Source organism: Gekko japonicus, unplaced genomic scaffold (genome assembly GCF_001447785.1).
Source record: "Gekko japonicus isolate JY-2015 unplaced genomic scaffold, Gekko_japonicus_V1.1 scaffold29, whole genome shotgun sequence".
NCBI lineage: Eukaryota > Metazoa > Chordata > Lepidosauria > Squamata > Gekkonidae > Gekko > Gekko japonicus.
The window spans coordinates 1305886-1320725 of NW_015172003.1; the positions used below are offsets into that span (position 1 = coordinate 1305886).

Sequence of the window (14840 nt, forward strand, 5' to 3'; positions counted from 1 at the left end):
TGTCTCCGTCCCTGAAAGTGAAAATACCCAGCCTTCCATGGCCGTGGGAAGGAACACCTGACATCAGCACTGCGGCAAAATGGACAGCTCCATCGGCATTTCCCCTAGTCATGGTCCCGCGCTAAAGCCAGCTGGGAAAGCGCGGCGGACTGCTGATAGAGGATAGATGTGCCTGCCAGGCTCACTACCAGACACCTGCTAGCCAAAATTTCCCCCATTCTTTCCTCTGATGTGCTCCCTAACATTTCAGCCGGCAACGCTAACTGCCCGCCATCCCGAGCTGCGCTCTCTTTGCGCAGCCAGTGACGCCCAGATCCTTACCTCCCGTATTCCACAGAGCGCTCTGAATATAATTCGACCACAGTTTCCACTGGGCATCTCTTAATTCGCTTCACTTCACTGTGCCTGCCTCGCGGGAACACCGTCGTTCAGCTTTCGCATTAGCTCATCCCTAATTCTCCCGGACTCTTCAGGACGCACCCGCCAGTCCCCTCTCGGCCTCACCCTCAAACCCCTCTCCTGCATCCTGAAATGGGAGAGCCGGTAGAAAAAGTGCCACTGAAATCACAACGGTTGGCACCGGGGGAAATAGGAGGAGGGGGTCGGGATTGCCGGAGCCCCCCTTCTTCCTCCTCCTCCCTTCTCCTGCTGATTCCCCGACCAAGCCGCCCCCTCCACCCCAGCCGCCGCCGCCTCCTCTGGGCCGCGCCCTAAGAGCGCGGGTGCCCCCGCCTTTCTTGCGGACGCCGACCCGCCTCCCTATATAAAGGACGGGCGGCGCCGGGGACCTCTCCACAGCCGTCAGGATGAATTTCGGCTCCGACGCTCACTACCTGGCCTCCTCCTATCGGAAGATCTTCGGGGAGGCGCCGCGCTTCTCCTCGCGCCTGGGGAGCTCGGCCGTGGCCGGCAGCTACCGCTCGCACTCGGCGTCCCGCAGCAGCGGCGGCGGCAGCCTCAGCGGCGGCCATGCGCTCTCGTACCGGCTGGCCTCGCAGGCGGAGAGCCTGGACCTGAGCCAGGCGGCGGCGCTGGGCGACGAGTTCCGCCTGACCCGCACCAACGAGAAGGAGCAGCTGCAGGGCCTCAACGACCGCTTCGCCGGCTACATCGAGAGGGTGCGCCAGCTGGAGCAGCACAACCGCCTGCTGGAGGGCGAGCTGGGCGCGCTGCGGCAGCGCCAGGCCGAGCCGAGCCGCCTGGCCGAGCTCTTCCAGGGCGAGCTGCGGGAGCTGCGGGCCCAGCTGGAGGAGACGGAGGCGGCGCGGGCGCAGCTGGCCCTGGACCGGGAGCGGCTGGCCGAGGAGGTGCAGCGCCTGCGGGCGCGCGGCGAGGAGGAGGCGCGGGCGCGGGCCGAGGCGGAGCAGGCGCTGCGGGCGCGGCAGCTGGAGGGGGACGCCGCCGCCCTGGCCCGCCTGGCGCTGGAGAAGAAGGTGGAGGCGCTGCTCGACGAGCTGGCCTTCGTGCGCAAGGTGCACGCCGAGGAGCTGGCCGAGCTGAGCGCCGCCCTGCAGGCCCCAGTGCCCCTGCCCGCCGAGCCCGACGCCGCCAAGGCCGACCTGACGGCGGCGCTCAAGGAGCTGCGCGCCCAGTACGAGGGCCTGGCCGCCAAGAACCTGCAGGCCGCCGACGAGTGGTACCGCGCCAAGTTCGCCAACCTCAGCCAGCAGGCGGCGCGCAGCCACGAGGCCATCCGCGCCAGCCGCGAGGAGATCGGCGAGTACCGCCGCCAGCTCCAGGCCCGCACCCTCGAGGCGGAGAGCCTCCGCGGCGCCAACGACTCCCTCGAGCGGCAGCTCCGCGAGCTGGAGGAGCGGCACCACGCCGAGGCCCTCGGCTTCCAGGTCAGTCCCTTTGCCTTCCAGCCTCTAGGCCTAGGTGGTCCCTTTGGGCACCGGAAGGCCTCGCTTCTTGTAGCCGTCTTCAAAGCTGTTAACCCCACGCCAGGGAATCCCTGGTTGCCCTGCCCAAGCCTTCTCCGAGGACCGGCCATTTCCAGCTTTGAAGGTCCTTAGCCATAAGAACTTTTTTTTAAAAAAGTGACGGTACCTAAAAGCAAAATCAGGTATCTGAAGGAGACAGAATTTGTCTCTGTGCTGTGAGTGTGTCTCACATTTTGGTCAGATGGGGGATTTTGCATAAAGCAAGTTATGAAGCCTAACAATTGGCAGAAATCTGAGTCCAACGCCAAATTACCCTCCCAACTCCCCCCTTGGCCCTGCTTTGAGTTTCATGGCTTTAAAGCATGGATTTCTTACATGGCAGGCAATGGCTGGGCAGCCCTACCCCTTTGGGTTTCCTCCCATGTCATTGTTGCATTGTGGAAGTCTAAATTCTATTCTCCAGTTGATTTCCTGTTCCTCTGAGCTCTCCTTTGGCTTGTCTTGGGCCCCCCTACAACATGATAGCTTGCATGCATTCATGTGTCTTCTTGCTTCATGCATAAAAATTGACTTTGGAAATGTTACCACTTTTCAGTTGGCATGAAATGTGGTCATAATGGTAGCAGGAAGTTGTGCAGTACTGTTATTCAATTATGAAGAATTTTATAGTATTCTTAGATTAAAATAAATTCAGCATCAGAAGCTAAACAAATTATTATTTTTATGTATAAGACACCAGTGAACACTGTACAACAGTGCAGACTGGCAATGGTAGTGAGAGTGAATCCGCTAAACAGTATTCAAACAGAAGTTAAAATAAGGAAAGGTAAGTTCCATAAGGTATCAGTTGCTGGTGTTTTCCCTCTTTCTTTCCTATGGGTTTCCTTCTCCCACCATATATATGTGTTGTGAGGGTGTGTATGCTTCTGTTCCTTGTGTAATTCAGTTCCATTGTGTGTCTGAGAAAAAGTCTGTATTGTTGCTCAGTGCATGGGTAATTTGCACAACTGCCCTGAGGATTTAAAGCCTGGTGTTTTCTGTTCTAGAAAGATGCAGTCTTTGCAGTCCTAGAAAGATGCGTGTCTGCAAGGGTGGCATTAGGCTTGTAACAGTACTGCCTCTTGTCTGGGGGGGGGGTTCAGCTTATCATCCTTCCCCCCCCTCCGCCCCCTCCCTGCAGTATGAGAAGAAGTGAGGTGGGCATGAGCCTAAAAGGCAGCTAATAGAGGGTGGAGAAATTTCTGCCCCTGTCCAGGGTCCTGAAAAGTACTGAAACCATTCTGCAGCTAGCTGGGAACTTGTATTTGTTTATTCTTGAAAAATCCTTGATTATTTAAGCTTGTGCTTTAATTCAAATTCCCAGAGCTTTTAAACATACAAAGCTTATTTATTTATTTAATTTATCAGCCACCCTCCCCGGTAAAACCAGGCCCAGGCCCGTAGCTACCGCAGAGCCCACAGGGCCTCGCCCCCTAGTAGTTTTTACGGGGGCCCTTCCTGAACCTTGGCTCCCCTTCTCCACCTGGGCCCCTCCCCTCCATTGCCTTTCAGCCTGTCGTCAGGGAGGCTGAGGGCAGTGATTTCAGAAGCAGTGGAGGGTGCAGTGGCGAGGCTGGGCTGGGCTGAGAGAGCCCCTGGGGCAGGCAGTGAGCATGAATGGTGTGTGTGGGGGAATCCTACATCTTGGGCTGCCACCAAATGCTTGCTGCACTGCCTACCAGCAGCAGGTAAAGCGCAGCCAGGCAAGGAGGCAGGCGGGCACCTCCTCTGGCCCCACCCAAGTGTGCCCAGATGTTCTTCGGTGTACCAATGAGCCCGCACACAACACCTTCATTTCTAGCTCGGCCACCGTGCACCTCAGGAGAGAGCCAGGAGTGGAGATCATGCCGCCCCTGGTGATGCACTGTGGGAAGGGGCACTGGGGCTCCTTGGAGAGGGAGGGAGCTGGACACTCCGCAGGGAAGGCCTGCCCTTGTGGGGGGAGGGAAGGAAGCTGTGGCCACTGTGGCCCTTGCCCTGGAGCCTTTGATTGTATTAGCTGGTGCCCCCCCAGGCCCCCTTCCCCCCCCCCAATACAGGGCTGCTCAGGATGGTCTACAATACAGTCATATAAAACATCAATAAAACAAGTGCATATTTACATAAGGCAATAAAAACATAATAATCTGATTAATTGCTTACAGATGATGCTAAAATCCTAGCCGTGCCACTAATTGGTGGGAAACAGCTGGGGGGGAATGGAAAGTGAGAGTGCCAAGACTGGACTGTCACCGTCCTCAACCAAACACCTGCCATTGTTATATTGTTTGAAAGAGGAAGTTATTATGTCTTATGTTTAGAAAAAATGCTGTTTATTTGGAAATGCCATGTCAACAGCATGTTAAAATTCTTTAAAGCTGTAGCAGGAGTATTTTCCACACTTTGGAATTTACCACTACACCACTGTCGCAATGTATGGTATTTTTGCATCAGTGAGAATGTTTTGGATCAGCAGAAGGCACTTTGGGTTAGAGGAACATGTGAGTGCCAGCAGAATAAAATGGTAGGCTCAATCACTATATGCATTGTAGGAGATTGGATTTATACCCCGCCCTACACTTGGAGTCTTAGAGTAGCTTACTAACTTCTTTCCCTTCATCTCCCCACAACAGACACGCTGTGAGGTAGGTGGGGCTGAGAGAGCTCTGGGAGAACTGTCCTTGAGAGAACAGCTCTGACAGAACTATGGCTTCCCCAAGGTCATCCAGCAGCTGCAAGTGGAAGAGTGGGGAATCAAACCCGATTAGTGGTCAGTTAAAAAAACTCTCTTAATATTCTTATTTCTTTTCACAGAACAGCCAGAATTAAGAAAGCTGCAATACTGCGAAGTATGCATTGTTCAGATGTTCAATCTATCACCATTGAATTTTAGTTCTCTTAGTATAATCTACCACATTAATTTACTTGGAAATGACAGAGAGATTAACAGGGAAGAATTCTAAAGACTCTGTGGTCATTGGTAAAAACCTACAACCTGTATGGGCTAGATAGAATTCTTCACATAGTGCTTCATACAGCTCTACTCTAAAGAAGAGGTATAAATGAAGCTCTTACACTCAGGGTGTGAAATGCATTTTTTTCTTTGGAGGTTTGAAGTGAGCAAAACCTTCACTCTGAGTTTTAAAAGTTCTTTGTCTCTCTGGGCAGAGAACAGGCAGGAAGAGGGGAAATCAGTTCAATTGCTTTTCAGACTTATCTCAGCCCACCTTCATAGAATCATAGAGTTGAGACGGACCTCTGGGGTCTAGACAATGGGATGGTCAAGCCCCCCCCCCAGCAGGGAACAGAGATTTGGAGGAATTAAATGGTAGAGAGCCTTCAGGAAAAACATCCCTGACCTGGCCTGACTGGGTCAGTGGGAGGGGAAAGGGAGAAGATAAAACTCATGGGAGCAAGGAGGAAGCCCTCTTTGCTGCTGAGTTCATCAGAGCAGACAGAACTCTTAGCTGAAGTGTGGAGGTGGAGGCCATTGACCATGTGTTGGTCTGGAGAGCTACAGAAAGCGTCAAGGTATTGGAAAGTCTGTAGAGATCTGTAACTTCCTAGGCAAAAGAACCTGTCCTATATTTTAACATCTGATAGGGCATGTATAGAGAGAGGGACAGAGGATTTGTGTGTTACCCATGTATTTTGAATCCCTTGCTCAATCTGTTGTATCTGATGAAGGGACCTTTAACTCTCAAACGCTTATACCCCCCAAAATGTTGTTGTTCTGTAAGGTGCTACTGGACTCTAATCTAGCTGTTCTACTGCAGGCCAATACCTTCACCCTCTGGAACACACCAGTACAGGGTTTTTGTCTCTTTCCCCCCCTTCCCCTGCTTAAACTTGCACAAATTGATGTGCATTATAGAAATGGGCTAGCATACACATGTTGACATTTTATGTATGTACACCAGTTTTCTTTCCAGGGCCTCAATGCATGAGCAAAGTACAGCTTGAGAAAGGGAGAAGAGCAAAGTTAGATCTGCAAACACGCATACGGAATTAAAACCTAGGTCCTACCTTGCTTCAGTGGGTGAACTGACTAGTAATGAACACAGGCAGTCTCAGTAAGTTGACTAAAATGAACTAAAATTATTTATGAGGCACAATAATAAACAAGACATGAAGACAAATATGACTCATGGGCAGGGAAATTCAAAAGGACAAATAGCAAATAATGGTCACATGCTAGTAAAAAATACAGTAGCCTATCTTCTTGAGCACCTCCAGCCCATCAAAGTAGAAGAAAAGTGAAGGACTCTAATAGTGCAATCATTATTCCAGTCTAAGCCCACTGATTTCAGTGGGCTTGGATAATTCCATAGAGGACTGCACTACCCTAAGTCCCAAACCATTCTCAGTTGCCTGTTTGGGATTCCAGTACCTCTGGGACAAAATGGACCAAGACATGGGTAAAGAGAGGCCAAAGAAAAGAGAGGAAGTCTAATAACTGCCTCCTTCAAAGGCCTAGGGAGAGCCTTCTCAGTCAGGGAGGAGTTGCTGATTTTTCCCAGCAAGATTTTAAAGCCACAAAGGGCATGGCCACAGAGCACACGTGTTGACCCTCACACTCCCAAAGACTCTGGCAGCATCCACTGGCAGGATCAGTCTTAAACTAGCCATAACAAAAAGGCATGCTGGCACTTTTGACACCTCAGGTATCTGGATCTGCCCTCAGCTTGGTCTCTAATCTGAAATGGATGGGAGAGATTTTGTTAGCAAACAACCTTGCAAAAACACCACAACTGGGAGCCAAATTGTTATCACTGGCAGGGTTGGAGTTAAGTGTTATCAAGTCACAAACCACTTCTAAACAATTGAGCTTTAAGAGATTCTGCTGATGCAATGGTGGCATCACTGCCACCTTATAGGCCTGCAAATGGGCTTTATGATGTCCTCTGATTTATCCCAAATCTTCTGCCAATCTCACTGGTTCATGTCACCCAGCTTCCAGGTTAACCAAGGAGCTGTGGGCCTCACAGAGCATGGATGATGACAGGAATAACTCTACTTATAGTCCCAGTCAGCCCATCATTCCACTAAGGCTGCTAAGTCCCCTCTGGCAACCAGTGAGGGATGGGGAAGGACTTACCAGGAGAAAGAGAAAGGCCCGGTCCACGTTGCTGGCATTGCACAGGAAGGGACATCATCACACCAGTGACTTCCAGGCGATGCTCTGGTATTTGGGCAAAAACCCTATGGTGAAATCAGCTTCTACCACAGAGTTTTTGCCGAAATACCAGAGTGTCACACGAAAGTCACTAGCATGATGACATCACTTCCTGTGTGATGCTGGCAATGTGGCTGGGGCCTCTGTCTTTCTACTGGTAAGTCCCCCTGCTGGCCAGCAGGTGGGTGGCTGAGAGGTAGGGCCTGGCACCATGGGATCCCCACCTCCACCAGGGGTGGGGTCTGATAACCCTACATTCCACACAGCTACAAGGGTTCCACGGAGTCACCAGGGAGCCTCTCAAACCTTCCCAGAGCTGCCTGGAAACCAACGGGATCCAACATAACAGTGTGTGCGCTTTTGAGTCCAACAGAACCCTTCCTCAGGCTGGATGTTACAAAAAAATAATAAAATTAAACTTAAAGGAATATATTTTTTTTTTGGAGGGGGGTGCCTCAGGCCATGATGTTAAGTCCTGCAAGTCAGATTTTCCTGTTTATTCCATTATCAAGATTTATTATCCAGTTATTTTCTATTGGGAGGATCAATATGACTCCTTTCCTTCTTTAACACAGTATCGTCAAAGGCGCTCTTATAATCGTTCATCCTATCTTCATCACCAGCACAGATGCATGCAAGACTGCTTGGTTTGGTATACATAACTGGCTCTGCTGTTCTTCTACTTTCAATTTTAATCTAGTTGTGTGTGACAAGTGGCAGTAGCTGAGAATGGCATTTGTATATTGCATTGATGGTGATGTTGTCCTGCCATCTGTATGCATATGTGAATACTGATGTGTATTTGGCATTCGCCCCCTACCCTAGATTTCACTGGTTTGATTTTAAGGCAGAAATAGACATTTAAGACCACCAGTTAATCTATACAATTGCTTCAGCTGGATAGGGCATGGCTTGATTAGGAACAATCTGATTCTACTCCCTTTCAACCTAGTTCTGATTATAAATTCACTACATGGAAATGGATAAGCTTAGCTCTGGGCTTAGAGCATTGCTCAGCCATGGATTCACTGGTTAGTTTCAGTGTCCTGCTGGAAAAAATGACAACAAGTTTTATTTGGATAAGAGAAATAAGGATTATACAGTGCTCGCACATACAGTATGATCTACAGATTGCTGAGGATTGCAAGCCTATTTATATTTACTTGTGAATATGCTACAATGAACTCAGTGGGACTGGCTTCCATGTCAACATGCACAGAATCATGTTTTAAGATTGTTAACATACACGAATGCTGAACATTATTACAATTTGGATCATATCCTAGTAGTACTGTATAAATATGTCATTGAATAAACATATGGACAGGCTTCCAAATAATGCACTTCTTTTGTAAGGAATAGAGTGTTAAAAATTAAAGATGCATTTATGTCTGAATAGCAATCACACTTGCCTTAACTGGAAGTTCTGTTTGGCTCCAGTCAGTCTGCTACAATGAGTTAACACATTCATATTTTCTTTTTGCTTACAATAAAAAGCAGAAAAAAACTACTAATCAGTATGTCTTGTTTTGAAACCTTGTTTCTTTTAACACAATTTCTTTGAATTGCAGGACACAATCAATCAGCTAGAAAGTGATCTGAGAGAAACTAAGAGTGAAATGGCTCGGCATCTGAGAGAATACCAAGACTTGCTCAATGTTAAAATGGCTCTGGATATAGAGATAGCAGCATACAGGTAACACTGATGATAAGAGCTCTGCCATCATTGGCAACTTCAACTGTGGTAAATCAAATAAAAACTGTAATGGTGGCCTTGGAGCTCGGTGGGAACCAGTTTGATGCTGCCTTTTAGGAATACTTTGTTACTCTTTTACAGAATGTTGGCTGAATGCTCATTGTTTCATTGCAACAGATAGCTGGATAGGTCAACTGTGTAACTTTACTGTATTGTTAAATTGCAACTGAAGCAAAGGGTCACTTACACAATCAATCTGGGAACTTGGAATAGTTGTGTTGGAAGGAGCAGAAAGGTGGTAGAAGGACTAAGGGATAGTAATTGTCATTTGTTTACTTGATGGGCAGACGATAAATTTAACAGCTGGGCTAAACGTTTAAGACAACTTTGCATTTCTGTAACTTGAAAACTACTGTACTACTGTAGGTATCAATTTATTAACAGCAGGACTGACAAAAGTATTGCATCAGTTCAGCTTTAAATCATGGCTCTTACTGCCCAGTAAGGTATCTACTGAGCACCCAGCTTCTGAATTACTATGGGTTGACTGGCTCCGCAAAAAACAAACAGAATCCCCTCTAAGTCCCAGTAGGTCACTCAGCTCCACTTGCACATCCTACTCTGAAACTGATTCTTCATGATCTCTGCTGGTCCAGTTGTACCTTAATGATGGCTACTGGCTTTAATGTATCTTCGGCTCTTTGGTTCTGGTGCTGTTGCCTCGTACCCTGCCATATATTCTAATAAGTTGTGTCTCATAGTTCTGTCTGGCAGCTACTGTTGTGAACTATTAATCCAGGCAAGATATTTGCGAGGTATTCAGACACAGAAGAAATGTTGTTTTTTTAGCAGCAATACATATCAGCTCTCTTTCTTATAAAGAATTCACATCTCAAGCTTTGATGGCATTTTAAAACCTAAGATTAGGCTTCTGATTCAATTGTGAGTGCAGTGCAGCCTTGTTTATCAGAATGTCCTATCACTGGGGCATCTCAGAAATTCAGATAACTCTGCATTTAGGTGAAATGAAGTATTTTGTGAGCAAGAACCTTGTACTTTGTAATATGTGAGCTAAGAGCTAGGTAAACATGGATAATCAGGACATGAGAGCTGAGTGAGGTTTCAGTTTGGAGATAAGGGTATGCTGTATAATTAAAGTCTTGTCCCAGAGAGAAGTGTTTGTTTTTTTAAAAAATGGGTATGTACATTAGTGGAACTTTTTGTTTTCAAAACCTAGTCAGATGAATCATGTATGAACTGTAGCAATGTAAGCAGGGATCCTTCATGCTTTTTAATTCATTTCTGGGTTCTGACAATATCAAGTTTAGATTCAATTTTGATCTGGACCCCCATAATGATTAGCCCTTGACAGACCTGTCTCTTCACAAATTTGCTTAATTTTGGCTTGAACATCATCACTTGTCATAATAATTTCTTCTTCTGTGATGTTTACAGGAAGCTGCTGGAAGGGGAGGAGACACGATTTAGCACCTCGAGCATCAGCCTCTCATCTCTAAACCCCCTTTCCAATCCAAGCTATTCCTTCCAGCCCCGGCTCTTCAGTTCATCTGTGATCAGCAGCTCCAAAATACCCCCCAATCTCTCTTTTAAGAAAGAGGAGAAAGAAGAGGCTACTAAGTTGGCCTCAAAAATCTCATCAAGTCAGGTAGGGGAAGCCTTTGCTGAAATGATCGAGGAGACTATAACATCCACTAAGAAAACAGAGCGAACAAACCTGGAGGAGGGAAGCGCTGCAAACCAAAAAATTTAACACTCTTAGCCTCAAGTACAATTACATTTTAAGGGGGAACAATATAGCTTAAAAATTTTAATTGCCTATACCTGAATCAAGGTGCTTACCAGCTCACAAATACGTAGCATTCTAATGTCTCACATCACTAGACTAGTTCAGGAGCAGAGAAACAAAGGAATCAGTCAATGTTAAGTTGGAAACACTGTAGTAAAACTAACTAGCCAGTTACATAGTGATACTGTAGCCAGGTTTCTAAGTTAAGCAAGAAGGGAAATTCCAAAGAAACCGCTAAGAAGGAAGGATATCTGCATATCTGAAGCCTGGTATGTCTCAGATACTTTTACCTAACCCTGAATCTGCTATCTGGGGCAAAAACAAACAGTGATATCATAGGTCTCCATCCATTGGTAAAAAGTAAAATTGTATGTCTGAGCTGCAAGTTTAGTTCAGATCAAGGAAGATGGGGTTTAACCCATCAACTGCTGTTCAGCTGCATTACACAAAATGGGCTTTCTACACTGTTGTTGGTGTTATCTCTCTATACAATAATTCTGTTTTGGTCATGGACTCTCCTGAACATGCTCCCAAATCAGTTGGCTCCCTGATCTGTCACTCAGAAGCTGTCCGTATCCACTGGCTGCCGTTGCCTGAGTCTCACCTCCAATATTCTAAACAGTTTGCTGTTCCACTTCCCCAAATAGCCAGTTGGAATGCAGAGGTCGTTTGCATATGCAGCCTGATTGGCCTTTGCCTCTAACATTCTAAACAGTTTGCTGTTGCAAGTCAATGAATGTGTCCTGAGGTAAAATACATATCCCAATCTTCCCTTAAATGGTCACTGGAGTTGCCAGTCTCCCTGTGGGGCCTGGAGAGATCCCAGAAATCACCATGTTCCCCAGCCAGAGCACATCATTTCCCCTAAAGAAAATTTCCCAGCTATTACAATGGCTGCTTTGGGGAGTGGACTCTATGGCATTATACCCTGCTGAAGTCCCTCCACACCCCAAACTCTGCCCTCCCCAGGCTCTACCGCTCAAATCTACAGGTCTGGCATTCCCCTTAGTATTGCCAGCTTCCAGGCCGCACCTGGAGATCTCCAAGATCAGTTCTCCTGCAGAGAATGGCTGCTTTGGGCAATGGATTCTATGGCATTATACCCTGATGAGGTCCCTCTGCACCCAAAACCCTGCCCTCCCCAGGCTCTACCCCTAAAATCTACAGATATTTCCCAACTCAGAGTTGGCAACCCTGTAACTGGCTATGGAACCGCTTTCCAGACCCTTGGAACCCAGAAGACATGGTATAGGAGGAGGTGCTTTTCTACCTTAGCTGCCACTACATAACCCCAAATCAACATAAGTCAGGGGTGGAGGGAACCATACCTGCAGGGCCGGCTCACCTGCTAGGTGAACCAGGTGCTCGCCTAGGGCACACTGGCCCTCAGGGGCGCCAAACTGCATCCCAGCCCCCTGCCAAAAGCCCCCCCGCTGCCCTAACCAGGCGATCACCTCTGTCCGAGCCCGCCAGCCGAGCCTGCCCTGGCAAGTCGCTGCCTCGGTGGCGATGCCCCCACCCTCTATAGCCATCCTGCATGGGGCTGGGCTGAGCGCACGCCACTACCACCACTCCTCCGACGGCCAGAGGCACTGGCGCAACCGCCCTCCTCCTCCCGCCCCTCCTCCTCGTCGGACCGCTGCTGGCGCCCTGCGGCTCAGGTGAGTGAGCGGCCGGGCGCCGCCATAGGAAGGGGCCGGGGAGGGGAGCAGGGCCCCGCAGCAGCTGAGTTCCCCCTCTCCCCGAGAGAGAAAAGAAAGGCGCCCCCGCGGCGGGGATCGAGGGTCTCTGCCCGCCCGCCCCTCTCGCGCTCTCTCTGTCTCGTTCTCTGCGCCCAGCCAGGGTGCAGGAGGCGGTGCCGCAGCTCGCCCGCCCTCCCCCCTCAGGGGCAGCGGCCAGCGGGGGGGAAGATGAGGCGGCAGAAAAAGGGTCTCCAGGCCCCACCGGGAGGTTGGCATGTGCCCCTCGCCTAGGGCGCAGAAACACCTTGAGCCGGCCCTGCATACCTGTTACATGAGGCTGTCCTCCCATATTACCCACTTGGGGCAGCAAAATTACTTGAGACAGCCCTGCCTTATAGTTAAGCAGAAGGAAATAAACGTGGCTTGCCTCCCTCCATTTTCCCCTTCCCTCTGCCGCCCCACCAGCCACAGCCGGGACACTCACCTGGAACTTCCTTCTAGAGCTAGTTGTATTTCTTCCCATAACGGGCCTAGTAAATAAAAAAGGCAGTTGTCTTAAGCAAAGCATCTCTTCTTTTACAACCACTAGTAATATCACAGGGACCCCCATGTGGATTAGTAAAATTGAATGCGGCTTGAAGAGTTAAATCTCTTCTTCCTTCCCCTGCTGGTCCCAATCTGAACCAGGGCTGCATATACATGTGATTTGCTTTTTACAGACCCGTGGGGATCCATGACCTTCATCACATCTCGCTTTGGATCCTAGCCTCAGCTGAAGTATGAACACAGGTGCCAAGGGGTAAGACATGCAATACCCCAGAGAGTATACCTAATCAATGAGGTGCAGATTAATCCTGAACCTCTGAAGGCAGTTAACTCATGTACATGGCTGCTTCAATCCATTTCTAGTCCTCTGGCTTGTAGTGTGTTCTGTATTCTTCCAGAAAGAAGTAGAAATGCATTTAGGAATGCTTGGTGGAAGCTTGTTTAGAAAGATGAGTACTATGCCCCACAATAAACAAGTAGAGGGCAAGTTTCCCACACCAGAGTATAACAACGTGTAGTGTTCTGTGATGACTAGCACATTGTGAAGAGGCACTTGTATATCTGTATCTCGGGGTTACTCACAACCATAAGAAACAACCTAAGCATGGTGTATTCTTCCTCTTTTTTAAAAAAAGTCTACATGGTGAAATATGAGGGTCTAAGGATCCTAATCTATTATTAGGTGCATGTCCAGTCAGTTTCTGTGATTACAGTGAGCCTCTGTTCAGTTTCACTTTGTGCCATACTAGTATTTAAAAAAATTGTCATTGCTTAGAATCAATAGTGCCAGGTAAAAAAGAATAATGAAAGGAAACACATGTGCTGTAACTAGTTTCTACATTTTAGCCTTAGAATCATATAAGGCTAAAAGGGGGGGGAAGACCAGCTCTCTTGAGTTTTTTTTAGAAGCACAGAGTTCTAATGTTGTTTCAGAAGTTGGGATACGTGCCGCTTCCTATAGCCACAATGTAAAGTTACAGACAGCCTTCTGCTTTTGATTCACCATTAGAAAAGGAGTGTAAATTTATGCCAGCTGCTTGTTTCTCTTTTATGGAAAGCAATAGGGTCTCTACGTGCTGTACAGAAGCAAGTTGTGTCAGTAAACCTACTTGTTTAGGAATTTTTCCTTAATATGTTTTCTTAAATTTACTCACTGCCACATGGTAACCGCACAATGGTAGTGACTCTGATTTATCTCTGACTAGGTTAGGAGGAGCACATTTGTTTGGCCTTGCAGGTCAGAAAAACAAACAAACAAAAAACCACTTTGGTTTGGTAAATAAGCAACAATAGGTGTCATAGACTATGGAATTCTGACCTTTCCAACACTTTGGCAAATAGAACTCACTTTTTTGCCACAAACATCACAGAACTCTAATCACGGGAAGGGAAAGATTCACACCCACCATTTCCCCCCAAAGAAAGCAAGGATTCTGATAAGACTGAATCTCATCGTCCATCTATATCAGCTGTCAGTATACATCTCCAGTCTACCACTCAAACATGTGCCAAGTTTTATATAGCATTTACTGTTGTAGATTTTCTTTCAATGCCTTAAGATTGCCAGCATTTGTGTGTTGTGATGTATTTGCATTGATGCATCCTACCATGACTGTGTTTGATAACACAAAGCCATCTTGTTCTATCAGTCTCACCGCAATAGATCCTTGAACCAAGAAGAGAAGGTGCTTGCTCACATTCTTTCCTCTTCTTCTGTAAGGCACAAATAAATAAAAGATGACATGAATTCAACTAGCCTGCTTGTCCTTTGAAGTTTTGTCTCCAAGCTTTCATAATTCTTAAAATGAATTTTATGGAATTCACACTAATCAATGTTCACATATCAGACTTTGCTGTGAGCAATTAATACAACTAACAAAATAACAAAGTAGCAAAGATTGAAGTCTTTGTAAAGACTGTATATGAGATTCTTATGTTCAAACCCTCCAGCTGCATATTTGTAATAAATGAAGACTGCTGGAGGAAAGGTACACATTTTAAACAATGTGGAATATTTTGGTAGGCACTGATA

At 47.6% G+C, this 14840-nt stretch overlaps 1 protein-coding gene across 1 annotated transcript; it reads left to right on the top strand.

Moving 5' to 3' along the window:
* Nucleotides 1-806: 806 nt before the first annotated feature.
* Nucleotides 807-10544, top strand: INA (internexin neuronal intermediate filament protein alpha). The gene is made up of 3 exons (XM_015420110.1): nucleotides 807-1844; nucleotides 8649-8773; nucleotides 10229-10544. The coding sequence occupies exons 1-3, from the start codon at nucleotides 807-809 to the stop codon at nucleotides 10542-10544; spliced, it is 1479 nt and encodes a 492-aa protein (XP_015275596.1).
* Nucleotides 10545-14840: the final 4296 nt, after the last annotated feature.

Coding starts and splice junctions, on each gene's coding strand:
- INA (XM_015420110.1), top strand. CDS start 807: ATGAATTTCGGCTCCGACGCTCACTACCTGGCCTCCTCCTATCGGAAG. Junction 1,845..8,648: donor CCGAGGCCCTCGGCTTCCAG/GTCAGTCCCTTT, acceptor TTTGAATTGCAG/GACACAATCAATCAGCTAGA. Junction 8,774..10,228: donor ATAGAGATAGCAGCATACAG/GTAACACTGATG, acceptor TGATGTTTACAG/GAAGCTGCTGGAAGGGGAGG.